The following is a 15,819-nucleotide window of genomic DNA, read 5'->3' as shown; positions in this document are numbered from 1 at the left end:
ATGCACCACGGAAAATCGTACGAGAACAGAAAATTTGGTCACATTTCTCATCGCATAATGCAACACCATTAAACGAATTCAATACATAAAAAAATGAGTAACGAAACAAGGTAAAGGCTACTGTTAACGAGTGCAATGTCCTTCTTCAAGGCATCATCACACATCAAAATGGTCCTAAAACTGACTGTACCCTCTTGCATGTGTCACTTGCTACTTGTACATTTATTTTTTTATTTTGATGCACTGATTGGCATACAGTTAACCCTTTGCATGCTGGGAAATTTGTCGTCTGCTAAAATGTCGTCTGCTAAATTTCTAAAATTAGCATTTTCATCGTTGTTTAAAAAAATACTATCAGAATAGCAAACAGTTTGGATCCTATGAGACGCCACGTTTTGTGGCGTCTCATCTGGATCCAAACTGTTTGCAAAGGCCTTTAAAATTCGGTTCCAGCACTGAAAGTGTTAAAATCTGTTAATGACTTAGAACGATCAGTATTAACATTTATTAATTTATTCAACACGTTTGCTTTGTGCAAAAATAGTACATTTCACTAAAATGTCACATCGTTATTATATCTGATATTTGTTATGCCTTCGATGCTTTTGCACTCAGATGGACACAAAGTAAACCCTCCATAAAACTTAAATCTTTTGTTAAGTCCACGCAATTTCAATTATAATAATTCAACAAAAAGCTGTCGAAAAAAGGTCACAATAGCTTGCATTTTTCCCCATGCAAGCATTGCCATTGATAGCTTCAGAATCTCTCCGTTGCTCAGTGGTAACTTCTAGAAGCATGCAGTCAATTTTGCTCAGCAGCATGGAATGTGTGAATCGCTGCGCTTGGGGGGGCGGCCTCTCAAACATAGATGAAAGAAATCATTAAATAATACATATTGGTTAATAATTGCCCAAATGTTATGAAAGTTAAGTTTGATTCTAACGGGTTAAAACATTTTGGTATGAAAATTATTGAGTACGAGTTGCAATATTGTGTTCAATCACAACATATATTTACATAAAAAACACACTAACAGAGACTCTTTAAAATAATGATGCACAATATACTATTAACATAGAACCAAAATGTTCATACAAATAATGACGCTTCTCTTAGGTCTTAATGAATTGCACAAGCATTGGTGACGAAAGTGGTATCTCTTTAGCAACACATTGATATTTAATGCGAACAAATACAATAATTCAATAATATGTTTACTTAACATTACACCATTATGCACAATATAGTCCACATATCTTACATGAACTAAATGTGTTCTTTTCTGATGTTAACATATCAGAATTGTAAAGTCATGTCAGTGTTTAAAGGTAAATAAACATGCAAATTAGTTTTTATAGTGCATTTTTAGATTTGAGTTTTAGAAGTGAGAAATCGGTATGTGTTTTTCAAGTGAGATTTTTGTCAATAATTATTCCAGTTAAAACGTATATTTACTACAGTTTATAGCCACTATCTATACTAGAAAACCTGTTTACTGAAGTAAAAAGTCACTGGTTAGCCGTGTTGATACTTGAAAATTGTAATGAAACTCAGTTCGTCCTGGCTCTTATACATAGCGGTCCCTTAGGCTTTACTTAGCATGATGGGGAACATTTGAGCCGTGTTCTGAGAAAACTGGGCATAATGCATGTGCGTAAAGTGTCGTCCCAGATTAGCCTGTGCAGTCCGCACAGGCTAATCAGGGACGACACTGTCCGCTTTTGACATTTTTCGTTTAAATGAAGTCTCTTCTTAGAAAAAATCCAGTATAGGCGGAAAGTGTTGTCCCTGATTAGCCTGTGCGGACTGCACAGGCTAATCTGGAACGAAACTTTACGCACATGCATTATGCCCAGTTTTATCAGAACACGACTCATTTGTTTACCGTTATTATGTCTTCTTCTTTGTCTGATACGAAACTCCCTCTGAAAAGGATTTTTACCGGCGCCTATCGGTAAAGGGGTGAAAACTCTACAAAGGTACTTAGTTGGGTGTTAATTTTAAAATTATTTAAATAGTTACTGTCAAAAGTGGAATAAGGTGGTCAATGTCAAACACAGATGTAAGGCTAAGGGTCTCGAAAACGTCTGCTGTGGCTGTCACGTGTATATGGTATAGTGAATGGCATAAAAGGTCTCGTGTAGAATGAGAAAGTTTTTTGAGGTTTGTATGTGTCTAACGCAATGGGTATTGCTAAATCTGGATTGATGGTCGACATGAAACAGGTTATCAGTAGTTGTGATGGCAACTATAAGGTGGATAATTTTAAACAGCGTTATAATACGAAATTTTTGTTCTGCGTGTTTCACGTTTGGACCAATTTAGGCTGTCTCTCATATTAGTTACTGAGCTTGTATTGTGATATATGTTTGTTAAGAATCTGGCTGCACGTCTTTGTACTTTTTCCTGTTGATTAAAGGTTGTTGTTTTTTTCACAGATTTTGGCATGTATTGAAGTTTGTCATTAAATGCTTTATACTGATAAATGTAAACATTTGATCTAAAAAGCTCAAGTAAACATACAATAATAAAATAAAGAAGAAAAAAGTAACCATCCACTGGACCTGAACCACTGACCCCTAGAGTAAGAGTCTATTGCTTAGACCACTCGGCCATCTGTGCTCATACAATGAGTAATGTATTTTATAGATTATATAAGCAATCCTCGTAGTATCACAAAATATAACGATAACAGCAGAACTTTCCAAATTATTCAATTGTAGCGCGTTGCAACGCTTTATAATTTTCAGGCTTTTAAATCGTCAAAAGATGCATATATTGGAAATTTTAGAGCAAGGTAAATGTTCAGTATCACTGTTTCCTCACAAATATCATACCTACAACGAAAATTTGCGAATCTGAAACATTTATTTTTATTTTGTCAATTTACCAAAACGCGAAAAGGCCTCTTTAAGTTCAGCTTTCGTAGGTGGGTTCCAGACAGGGGATGAGTATTCTAATTTAGGCCTGAAAATTGTTTTGCAAGCATGACCTTTCACTTCTTTGTGAGTTAATTTTGAGGTTGCGGCGAAGAAATCCTCGTGCCTGGTTTGTTTTACATGTGATATAATTAATATGTTTATCCTATTTGAGGTTACGTTGGAGTGTAAGACCTAGATATTTGGCGTACCGTTTAGTTTACTTTTTCAAGAATGTGATCTTGTAGTTCGTAGGGGAAAGTGATAAGGATGTAACATGTTTAAGGGTGGAATTTCATTAACCCATCTTGCTCCGATCGACCACAGCTTTAATATCTATCTGGAGCTACTGGGCGTCGGTTGTTATTATTTTGTATATATTAGTCGTTTTCTGAGAAAATTGGGCATAATGTGCGTACGTGCGTAAAGTGTCGCAATCCGCACAGGCTAATCAGGGACGACACTTTCAGCTTTTATGACATTTTTCGTTAAAATGAAGTCTCTTTTAAGAAAAATCCAATTTAGGCGGAAAGTGTCGTCCCTGATTAGCCTGTGCGGACTGCACAGGCTAATCTGGGACGACACTTTACGCACATGCATTATGCCCAGTTTTGTCAGAACGCGACTCATATGGTGCTATGTTTGATATACATTGTATTCTGAAAAGTCGTTTATGTAGACCAAAACAAGACGGGCCAAAATACAGTGCCCTATTGGACTCTGGAGGTTACAGGTTCATTGTCTGACATGGTTCCCTCCAGGATAACAGTCTTAGGTTTTACTTGATAAGAAGTCAGATATTCAAAAGAGAGCATTTGAATTAATTCCATAGCATTTAAGTATAAGAGTTGCTGTTGGGGTACTTTATCGAATGAATTAGCAAATTCCACAATGATGATGTTAGTTTGTATGCATCGATTGTTTTATTGGGTAAGGTTATGGAGGAAATGGACGCTTTTTTCAATTGAAATATTTCATCTAGATGTATTTAAGCTTTTATGACTTAATATAAGAAAACTTCTCTTTTAGGTAAAAAGAGAGACGAAAGTAGAGATTCTGTTTGTCTCTAGATCTATGTCTGTACGTTATTCTGTCAATCCATTTTTCGGTCTAACATAATCACACTGATTTATCATTTGTGTTTGTTCTTCAACACAACGACGCGATATTTCGTGCAATCGTGTATGCACTTTTATACAAAATGGTTGATAGTGATACTCAATATGGGCAACTTTTATTAAAACTTATGATGCCTAAAACAATTATTGCTATGGTAGAATCAGTCGTCTACATGTCTGTCACCGGCATATGGTTTAATTGGCCATCATAACCATGTCATTGTTATGTATAGCAACTTAGGAGAATCATTGATAAGGATGTCGACATTATGATGGGTGGTAATGTTATGTGGAAGTTCTGCAAATACGACAGAACAACACCAACGTGACGTCATATCAAATAAATACCAGTAATTTCAAGTGAAAATATGTTTATGTATCCAGAATAAAGCACATGCAAATACAAAAACAATAAGCACACATAAACAGTAAATGATTTGTTTCAGAAAAAAGTTATTTGTCATATGGAAGATTTGACCAAAGAAGAAACATAATCTTGGAAATGTCCGCATGATTTCAATCTTTTAGCAGACCTTCTTAAAGTCATCGTGGTTGATCATCGTCGTCTTCCACAGCTGGGCACGTGGATAGAAATGGGTCAACAGCCAGTGGGTGTACAGAGTGCTCTCGTCAGCGTAATGGATCCCGGACCATGCGGTCGTGGAGTTGGAATTTCCGTACATGTCGTTGCTAAAGGCAACAACCCAGCCAACGACTGTCGTGTCGTCGTCGGGCTTCAAGTATTTCCCAGAAAGAGTGTAAAATCCGTCAGCGTTGCCGACCGACGTGAAGTATTTTCCTTCGATGTGGCCGCCAATGCATGTGAACTTCATTACGGACTGAAGCTGGTTCCGCCAAACCCCCGCGATGCCGCACTCGTTTTGATGATCCGGTACAGCAAGGTCGCAGAGGCCTGAACAATAAATAAGATGGCTGTTTCGAATACAATTTGCAACGATTTTTTGTACCATAAACAAACGTTAGTTTTTAAATAGTAAGGATGTTGAATGGTAGAAATATTCAATTCTATTTGTAACATACATTCTTTATATGTTAAAGTTATGTCAATTTTGAAAATGTGATTGAATGTAAAGAAAATTATCGAATATTCAACGTGGAATACAAACAGGAAGTAAAAGTTTGGCTCGAAAATTTGAGGTCTGTCAGGTTTGTTGAAACACACAACCACAGCGTGTTCAAAGCCTGACTTGCTGAATGTCATGGTTTACCTTTGATATGGTATTGTTTCCACACTTAAGTAAATTGAACGCTACCAGATAAAAATCACACACTAACACAATCTCGTTTACTAGGTTTGTGCATTATATTTAAGCTTAACAAGAAGTGTGTGTGTTCCCTAACCTGACTACCTGTATTTCAGGTTTTGGTTTTAGATCATTTTGTTTCATTCTAACATAACCAGTAAGTTTGCGAGCATGATTGCTGCATTCTATCGATTTCATAAGATTACATATTAATTTAGTTAAATTGACTTAGTAAATGGTTGGTTGAATAAAGCCATGGAAGAAATTGTGTTTGTTTGTGCATATTCTTATTTAAGAGGGAAATTACACGTAATTATTTAAAACAAATTTATTCCGACCTTCTGATACCTATTGTGGCAATGCTCGTGGAAAAAATAACATTTTATGTTTTGTCTCACTGCAAATTTAACTTTTTGTAATTCTATACCAAAAGAAGCAATTAAGTTCCTTTTAAATGAAACAAATTTTATGTACAGATATTCATTGTTCCTATCGCTGTATCTAGCGAACAATTGTCATGTTTAACAGTTTATCAAGGCATGTTGAGTACATGCATAATAGTAAATACGTATTTAGAAAGAAATATTTGTTTATAATATAACCGATTGACTTACCAAATGGATTGACTTACCAAATGGATTGACTTACCAAATGGATTGACTTACCAAATGGATTGACTTACCAAATGGATTGACTTACCAAATGGATTGACTTACCAAATGGATTGACTTACCAAATGGATTGTCTACTGCGATTAGCATTTGGCTACCGAGCACAATTGGCAACAAACCACAGACAATTGCAGCAAGATGCATCATTTCACGCCAAACTGTCGTTAATTTTCTGGAAAAAAACACAACAACATCCTCTAATATACTCATTACTTTCTTGTCAACTTATTAGTTATCTATTAAAGTACGGTTCGATCCTAATCATTGCGTAGATGCTTTTTTAATTGATTATACTTTTTAATATAGAAATTTGCGTTTTGCATATCGTTGCAATACATATTGTTTTTAGTAAACAAAAATATATGTGTACAAAAAATCTACCGGTGCAGAATAAAAACTTAATCCTCTCGACGGAAAGATGTAAGAGAATTTATTACCTAGCACAAATTAATTTAACATTTGCGCGCGGAATTATGAGTCGAGATAAGATATGTCTGTGTTATATACACGTACGCCACGTGATTTCTGCTTGGCAAAAATGAGTCCAATAAATGAACATGTGATTACTTTTCGTGCATGTCATCTAACGTATTTAAGTGTTTCACTGCAAACCCTAAGTGTTTGAAGAAAGAACGACCGAAAATATTTTTTACACACTTTTGTTTTCTGTTGTTGCTTTTCAAAAAAAATGTTTTATATGACATGTCATCGTTACCATTAATCATGTGATTTGGCCACTTGCATGGCGAAGCCAACAATAATGCTTTTATTTCATACAGGAAGATTTGATTTCATTTAGGAAGATTTGATATCATAGAGGAACAGTTAATCGTATTATTTCATTGGTTCACTTGTATTTTCAATGATACATGCTTACTGCAGAATTCTGTCAAGTTGATTTTAATTTCAGAGAACGCTATTATAATGTCATGTATAAAATGGCTGTTAACACCACATTTTGCGGAGTATTCATGAAACTGCACGACAACACTTTAAAAATAATTGTATGGAGAATGAGTGTGTTTTAAATATATGATAAATCTTCCAAGTATGATGTACAAAAGCCTAAAAACTACTTTAAACTGCTTCACTGCGATGTTACACGTTTTTTCACGTTTGTGTAGGTTCCTTAGTTTGACAATTTTGGTCACTTTTTAAGCGAAACCACGCGCTTCCAGTAAGAGCAATCTAACGTTCTGGTCACGCAGCTGAAGTTTCATTTTGTTCATGGTCAACTGGTTGGGTGTACATTGTTCAAAATATAACGTTTACTTAACTAAACTTTTGTACAAAACATCGTTTTATTCGTGGACGCTTTTTAAGATCACTTTGATTACCGGTAAACATTTTTAATGGAGTGTGCAACTAAACATATTCAATTAACGTCCATTAGATATAATTTGAAAGTCGAGTTTCTTCACTTAAATAACGACTATCATTAGCCTCCGTACGCGGATTTCAAGTCGATCGCAGCGTACAGTGCCAAGTGAGCTCGCGTCACGTCGTGGCACGTTTGGGTGTCACAAATATTGTAGATTCCTTAAGAAAAAGAACGTATGAAGTTCACACGTGTTCTGTTTTTCATAAATACGCAGCAAAATAAAATAATTGCGATTTAAAACCAATATGCTTGACTTTACTTGTATTATTCCACTAAGTAAATATTATATTGTAGGTTATCACTTTTTTGCTAAACGTGATTATACGCACGCATTAAAAAAGCGTCTGGACAATCGTTAACCCGTGAATGTTAATATATATCAGAACAATGAATTGCATTACATTTTCAGGACAGAAATGCTCTTTATGTGCAAGTCTTTTCGTTTTAAACAATTGCCAAATTTCCTCTACATTAAATAGCAATCTGTACACCAAAACACACGTGATTCAATTAAGGGTCACCGTCCATTAGTATTCGATTGTAAATTTTTCATTTTATGCGCCTATTGACACCAATTATCGTTGTATTCTGGACTTGTGACGTCAATGCTTTCGTCTGTTCTGTACACTAGCATTTGATTACTGACGCCAAACTTGGAGGTTTGTAAATGCGATCAGTCCTATTTTACAATATTTTTTCAAGAATTTCATAAATTACGGATTTTTATTAACCATATCTTCTGTTTCAATATCTTTACTATTGAATTATATTCAATTTTATATAAAAAAATAATTGGCAACTAACTTAACGTACATAATAAGTTAAAATAATTAAAAAAAAAAGTACTTTTTAATTTGACATAAATTAAGTAATTTTATGCACTACGAACATGTTCGGTATAATATAAGCAATCGAAATTCTCCCTCAGCCCAATTAAAGTACTGGGCGTTGCTGTTTAGTTGATCACACGCGTCGCAGTGAAGGATCTTGCTCAATAGTACATGTATACCTAACATTAATACGCTTTAATGTAATTTTATTATTGATTAAGGCCAAACGACATTGAAAAGTAAATGAAACGGGTTTTTATTAATATTGATCGAATAACATCACTAACCTTGATAAAACATTATGTCGTTTTTTGGCAATTCAAAATTATACGATAATCCTAAGTCTTTATTTTTTCAACTGGGACGTGCTCTGTGATAAAGGGGTTTAATGCATGTGCGTAAAGTGTCGTACTAGATTAGCATGTCCAGTCCGCACAGGCTAACCAGGGATGACACTTTTCGCATAAACTTGATTTTTGCTGAGAAGAGACTTTCTTAAAACGAAAAATATCATAAAAGCGGAAAGTGTCGTCCCTAATTTGCGTGTGGGGACCTAAAAGGCTAATCTGAGCGACACTTTAGGCGCCTGCATTAAACCCCTTTTTCACAGAGCACGGTCCAATTATATGACTTGCAAAACAAGGATATCAGTAAAACTGATAGAGCCTCTTTAGTATTGTCTATTAAGTAATATAAATGCTAGTACACGTCTGTAAGGAAGTAATTTAATTCACGCAATGACGACTTGTAGAAATCCTTATATAATGTTGTAATCAGTGGAACTATGGACAGTGGTTCAAAATAATACACAATTTACTTCAGCAAAACACGTTTTCTGTTAGCACATCCCAATGATCATAATAGGTATTTAGATCTTTATCTACCAGCAAAGATTATTAAAAAACGGTTACAATCGTGATTCTTTTTACCTAATTATTTATCGGTTTACCTATATATATATATGTTTGTGTCTGTGTTTGTGTGTGTGTGCTGTGTGTGCGCGCGCGCGTGCGTGCGTGCGTGTGTGTGTGTGTGTGTGTGAGGGTGTGTGTGTGTGTGTGTGTGTGTGTACTAAAACAGCTAGCTAAGTTTGTTAAAGAGCAATTTCTCCGGCTAGTATTGTTCTTTAAATCGTCGTCGAGTGCTCGATATTAACTAAATATGCCTAATTTGTTAGCGCATATCTTCTATGTATTGTTCTACATTAAATAGAAGCGATTTTACTATTATATTTTGTGCAGTGTATGTAGTTTATTCCTGTATTGTTGAAATGGTACGATGTCTATTAAAAGTGCTTTTGGAAATCACTATTTAAAATAATACATAACTTTTGAAATCTTTGCATTTAAGAAAATTTGATTCATAGTCATCTTTCTAGAATCGGAGGAGCAATGAAACGACGCTCGAAACGTGACCAATTTATAAAATATTATTATAAATACATATTATACTTAATTATTAACAGGTGGAATTTTAAGTTAGTAACTGAGCTCGAGTTTATTACATTATTACAATTTAAAACGATAAAAAACAGGTTTATATTTGTATATCGTAGTAGTTTGTGTAAACAATATTCTTTTAGTCTTGTCCATTAACATTGTATTAATATTTAAAAATGTGTTTTACTCATGACGTTTCATGACGTTTTCACGGCGACATTTACCTCATGTGAATGGCACACTGATTGGATGCGTACGGTCGGATACCAGAATAGTTTGTGTCTTTGTTATAGTAGTATATCTGTGTGATACCTACTTCTTAAAAAGAGGAAAGGAAAGTGCGACAATATGAAATACATTCGATTGGAAATATTTCATGGAAACGCGGTATATTATTGGGCTTCTTGTATATAATCGCATCATGATTTGTGTTATGTCTTATTGTTTAGTTTTTATGGCTGTTTTGTTTTGTTTTAAGTTAAAAGAACGAGTTTAGTACACCGTCAAGTATTTACAGTCAAACATCAGAAATGGTATAACTAGACAAGAACATAAGATAAACATGTAAGCACAAATATAGTTTATATTTTATTTTAAAAATATGCGTTTATTCATAGTGAAGATATGCCCACAAAATAAACATAATATTGGAAATGTCCTTGTGTTTTCAATCTTTAGCAGACCTTCTGAAAGTCATCGTGGTTGATCATCGTCGTTTTCCACAGGCGGGGACGTGGATAGAAATGGGTCAACAGCCAGTGTGTGTACAGAGTACCCTCGTCAGCGTAATGGATCCCGGACCAAGCCACCGTCGAGTTGGAATTTCCGTACAGCTCATTGCGATATGCAACAATCCAGCTCAGAAGGGTCGTGTCGTTGTCGGGCTTCAAGTATTTGCCGGAAAGTTGGTAGAATCCGTCGGCCTTGCCCACCGCTGTGAAATATTGGCCGTCGATGTGGCCGCCGACGCAAGTGAACTTCATGACGGACTTGAGCTGGTTCCGCCAAACTCCCGCGATGCCGCACTCGTTTTGATCATTCGGTATAGGAATCTCACAAAGACCTGGGTTGGAAATAATACAATATAACAATTTATATACTATAATATTAATTATTATTTTAAAAATATCAGTTTTCAGTAATCCGCATATCTTAGAATTTTTTTCAAACGAAAATCAATTGCACGTTGCCAATAATTAAGAATTAAATGATTGCTTGAACTTGTGCATAAAGGGTCGTTCATTTTGTAAAAAAAAATATTACGTCTTTTAACAATATCAACTTTTCTATTGATGAATCTTTTGTATAAATAAACGTCATATCTACTGATCACAGATATCGTTTCCTGACTGATTATGTTTACCCGAATGTATAAGATTCTTTATGAAATCACAAACAACTTACAAAAAGGGTTGTCTTCGTCACCAGTCAATGCATGCCCTAGCACTATGGGAAACACACCACAGACTATTGCTACCAGGTACATTCTCAATCCAATTATGGAGATGTTGCGTTTCTGGAAAAAAAATATTTATACACATAACATGTTACTTAATGAGCAATCTATAAACAGAGCACATTACTTATCAATGTTATAATGCTCTGAAAATGATAACTATCGAAATAAATTCACGTTAGACATTTCATTTAATTAAAATGCTCACGCATTTACATTTGGTACTGTAATAATTTTTCTTAAAAAGACGGCAATCAGCGTAATTTTTCTTAACTGAAAAATTAATCCTTTCCAAAATACAAAATACGATAAATTATAAATTATTACCTTGCACCAATTATCAAGCATTAAACTTTTGATAACGCAGTTATAATGTAGGTTGAGGATGTTACCTCTTATATACAGTTGTGTCACGTGATCCGAGACGCATGTCGCGGATTGAATTGCAGCAAAAAGCAAACAAGTTGCACACTAAATGTGCATGTCATCATAAGTGTTTTCTGTGAAACATTTTGTTCTATTAATGACTTCTTGTTATTTACCGAAAATGTGTGAAAGTAAATGCAATAAGGAAGACATGAACATATTTAAGCATTTTTTTAATTGTTGCCATGTTAAACAGTTAATGGGCAACTGTTTAATTTTTGTTGCATGTTTTGGCATAACATTAACGTTTAAATATCGAAAGACAATACATGCGTTTTGGTATTAAATGGAATTTGATTTGTGTTATAAACACTCTTGAAAATAACAAGACTTCGGAAAACAACAGGAATGAAAAAGATTGGAAAAGTACGGTTGCTACGTAATTAAATATAGGCATGATTGTCTCTTTAATATTTGCTGTTAGAAAGTTCCGATGTATATTGAATAATATTGCGACGGTCTACAAGTAAAGGATAAAACAAGAGCACCGCATAGCGGGTGCCAATGCTCGGCTGTGGGTGCAATTTTGTATAAATGAAAGTAAATGAATTACAGTGGGTCACAGTATCATTGACCTTTGACCTAGTGACCCGAAATGGGTGTGGCGTACATAACTCATCAAGGTGCATCTACATATGAAGTTTCAAAGTTATAGGTGGAAGCACTTTGTTTTAAGAGCTTATGTTAAAGTTTTATATTAGAGGTCACAGTGACCTTGACCGTTGATCTAGTGACCCAAAAATGGGTGTGGCGAGTAGAACACATCATGGTGCAGCTACATATGAAGTTTCAAAGTTGTAGGTGGAAGCACTATGATTTTAGAGCCAATGTAAAGGTTTTAGCACGACGCGGACGGCGAGCTGGCTATGACAATACCTCGGGTTTTCTCCGAAAACAGCCGAGCTGATAATAAATTTACTGCGCTTTCAGTGTTTTTAACTGCATTATTAGTTCGTCCTCAATGTAAGGCCTAAACCGCTTAAATCTGGTTTTAACATAATAAGCATTTACTACGCTTTCAGTGTGTTTAACTACAATATTAGTTAGGCCCCAATGTTAGACCTAAAGCGCTTTAATCTGGTTTGAACAAACACAATGCGAATGTAAATGGTATGTTTCAAGGACTACATACTAGAATAATGAAAATATTGTCTAAGTGTTTAAAAACGATTTTGACATCGTTTGGCAGTAGTTAATTTCTTCATTTTTGTGCATGTTCGTAAAATGCAAGAGGTACACAATATTTTTATTTTCAGTCAAATTTCTCTCGAACTCACATAATGTAATGGAGGGTTGAAGAACGCTGTCATTTGAGACTTATTTTTTTAAGAAGCGCACCAAAGTACATGTCCCGATATTTTCCGATTCTCTAGAGAGTGACACGACTTAAAAAAAAATCAAATGCTCGCACAGTGAGGGTCTGTTGTCTGCGGTGGTTACTTGTAGTCAATAGTTACACAGTGGACACATTAGCGGTCACATTTTGTTGACCTTTCTTTCAGATCTTGCTAATACAATAACTACACTAATTAAAGGGGCCTTTTCACAGATTTTGGCATTTTTTAACTTATTCATTAAATGCTTTATATCGATAAATGTAAACATTGGATTGTAAAAGCTCCAGTAAAAAATCAAGAATAAAATTAAAAAAAGGAAAAGAACATTGCCCGGACCAGGTTTCGAACCAGTGACCCCTGGAGTCCTGCCAGAGTCCTGAAGTAAAAACGCTTTAGCCTACTGAGCTATTCCGCCAAGTACACATACTTGACGTATTTTATACCTTATATAAGCAATCTTTGTAGTTTCACAAAATTTAACGACAAAAACAGAACTCTCCAAATTATTCAATCGTTTTGCGCAATCGTGATACATCGGCTATCTCGGATATGAAATAAATCGTCTGCTGATCCAGAGTGTCGTTTTGCGTTGCAACGCTTTATAATTTTTTAGGTTTTAAAATCGTCAAAAGATGCATATAATGGCTATATTAGACCATGGTAAATGTTCAGTATTACTGTTTCCTCACAAATATCATAACTAAAACGAAAATTTGCGAATCTGAAACAACTTTTTTCAATTTTGTCAATTTACCAAAGCGTGAAAAGATCCCTTTAAAGTGGTTCCCGGCTAGGTCAAACTGTGTCATGTTCAGGATCTAGGTCATGGAGGCGAGCAAGAAAAGCCGTTCGCATTTTGACCAGTAGTACAACGTAAAGCCCTAGTTTAACCTGAACCGGACAGACACTTGTTTTGAATTTGCTTCTGATTGGCGAACGCAGTATGAAGTGAATTTAAGCTGACCAAGAAAAATCGTTGCATGGCACGTCTCCTTATTGATATATATACATGCACCTATGAAGTTTCATGTCGATATCTTAAAAAGTTTCTGAGATAAAGCCATGCAAGTTTCTGACAGACGGACGGACTAAATTCTATAACCCTTTGTCTTGGTGGCGGATAAAAAATAAGTACTTTACTGAATAATAATCAATAACGCGTTTTCAAGAATGCCGTGCAGTGTATGTGAAAGACTAAATACTGTGCCATATTTCAAACTTCGTTCCTTATTTCGGCAATTATTTAAAACGTTTGGACAGATACGCAAAATTAGAATTAGAAAATCATTTTCAGTTCATTTTACTTGTGAAGCAAAAATAGGTAAAATTACTTAAAATTGAGATTTCTTGCTCATAGATAGCATTTTCTCTAAGCATACTCTCTTGCCCATTCGACCGTATCGTGCGTTAATTATGGTGTACGAATATGGTGTACGAACTGGTCCAAAACTATTCTAAACTGTCCGGGACGGTTTATAAACCGTCCGGGACGGTTTGTAAACTGTCCCGGACAGTTTACTTAACTGTCCCGGACAGTTTCTTACTTTTGAACCGCTCGTGCGTCTGTAAACTGTACCGGGCGATTTATTTTGTGAATTACAAACCGTCCGGGACAGTTTAGCAAACTGTCCGGGACGGTTTTTCCGGGAAACTGTCCGGGACGGTTTCCTAAACTGTCCCGGACGGGTTACAGGCATAAATTTTAGTACGGCATAGGTTCAGAACACTCGTAACACTTCGCATTTGTGTGCCATTTCGAAAGTGAGAATTTCCTTTTTAGTAACGTTTACTCGAGTGATTGTTCGATAATTTATCATTTGTACGCGAATATGGACAGAGCTCGGTTTTTAGAGACTTGTCGGGATGTGTTTAATTCTATTACAAGAATTTTAGAGACAAATTGGTCCCTTGAGGTGATTAACTCTTCACTGACAAGATTGGATGCTCTGGCTAGAAATGTGAACAGAATGACCACATCATATCCCGAGTTTACACCTACTCGACAGTTTCAGGGCAGCGACTGTAAAAGAAGAAATTCGTTACCAATGTCAGAAATACTTTGTGGGCAAATACATTTATTTCGAGTACATAAAATATTCATTTTCAACTCTGGCGTTTTTGGCAGCAATGATTGATTGAATATTTTTTTTTAATCATGTTTTGTCCGAGAAAAATAGCGTCGCTCGAGATGACAACGATATTACATTACGACTTCTAAAGTAAAGCATTATTGTAAGGAGTGTTCGATTGGTTGATATAAATAATACCGTATCGGACAGTTTAAACCGTCCCGGACAGTTTACTAAACTGTCCCGGACAGTTTAAACCGTCCCGGACGGTTTATGCGCACGAACGGTCCAAAACATTCCTAAACCGTCCCGGACAGTTTGTAAACTGTCCGGGACAGTTTAGTAAACTGTCCGGGGCAGTTTAGCAAACTGTCCGGGACAGTTTTCAAACCGTCCCGGACGGTTTCTAAACTGTCCCGGACAGTTTAGAATAGTTTTGGACCAGTTCGTACACCATATACGAACTGGTCCAAAACTATTCTAAACTGTCCGGGATGGTTTATAAACCGTCCGGGACGGTTTGTAAACTGTCCCGGACAGTTTACTAAACTGTCCCGGACAGTTTCTTACTTTTGAACCGCTCGTGCGTCTGTAAACTGTACCGGGCGATTTATTTTGTGGATTACAAACCGTCCGGGACAGTTTATGAAACTGTCCGGGACGGTTTCCTGAAAACTGTCCGGGACGGTTTCCTGGAAACTGTCCGGGACGGTTTCCTTAACTGTCCCGGACGGTTTGCAGGCATAAATTTTAGTACGGCATAGGTTCTTAAGATCATAGTCGGACAGTTTAAACCGTCCCGGACATTTTACTAAACTGTCCCGGACAGTTTTAACCGTCCCGGACGGTTTATGCGCACGAACGGTCCAAAACTTTCTTAAACCGTCCCGGACAGTTTGTAAACTG

At 35.9% G+C, this 15,819-nt stretch overlaps 2 protein-coding genes across 2 annotated transcripts; both read right to left on the bottom strand.

The window, feature by feature from the left end:
- Positions 1-4,393: 4,393 nt before the first annotated feature.
- Positions 4,394-6,447, bottom strand: LOC127873935 (streptavidin-V2-like). Its single transcript, XM_052418044.1, has 3 exons — positions 6,413-6,447; positions 6,038-6,147; positions 4,394-4,952 (listed from the first exon to the last, which is right to left on the bottom strand). The coding sequence occupies exons 2-3, from the start codon at positions 6,120-6,122 to the stop codon at positions 4,564-4,566; spliced, it is 474 nt and encodes a 157-aa protein (XP_052274004.1). The 5' UTR covers positions 6,123-6,147; positions 6,413-6,447; the 3' UTR covers positions 4,394-4,563.
- A 3,753-nt stretch (positions 6,448-10,200) lies between these two features.
- Positions 10,201-11,499, bottom strand: LOC127873910 (streptavidin-V2-like). The gene is made up of 3 exons (XM_052418024.1): positions 11,409-11,499; positions 11,030-11,141; positions 10,201-10,688 (listed from the first exon to the last, which is right to left on the bottom strand). The coding sequence occupies exons 1-3, from the start codon at positions 11,427-11,429 to the stop codon at positions 10,300-10,302; spliced, it is 522 nt and encodes a 173-aa protein (XP_052273984.1). The 5' UTR covers positions 11,430-11,499; the 3' UTR covers positions 10,201-10,299.
- Between the last annotated feature and the right edge of the window lie 4,320 nt (positions 11,500-15,819).

Source organism: Dreissena polymorpha, chromosome 1, assembly GCF_020536995.1.
Source record: "Dreissena polymorpha isolate Duluth1 chromosome 1, UMN_Dpol_1.0, whole genome shotgun sequence".
Taxonomy (NCBI): Eukaryota; Metazoa; Mollusca; class Bivalvia; order Myida; family Dreissenidae; genus Dreissena; species Dreissena polymorpha.
Note: the sequence above shows the minus strand (reverse complement) of the source record. Positions and strands in the feature narration are given on the sequence as shown.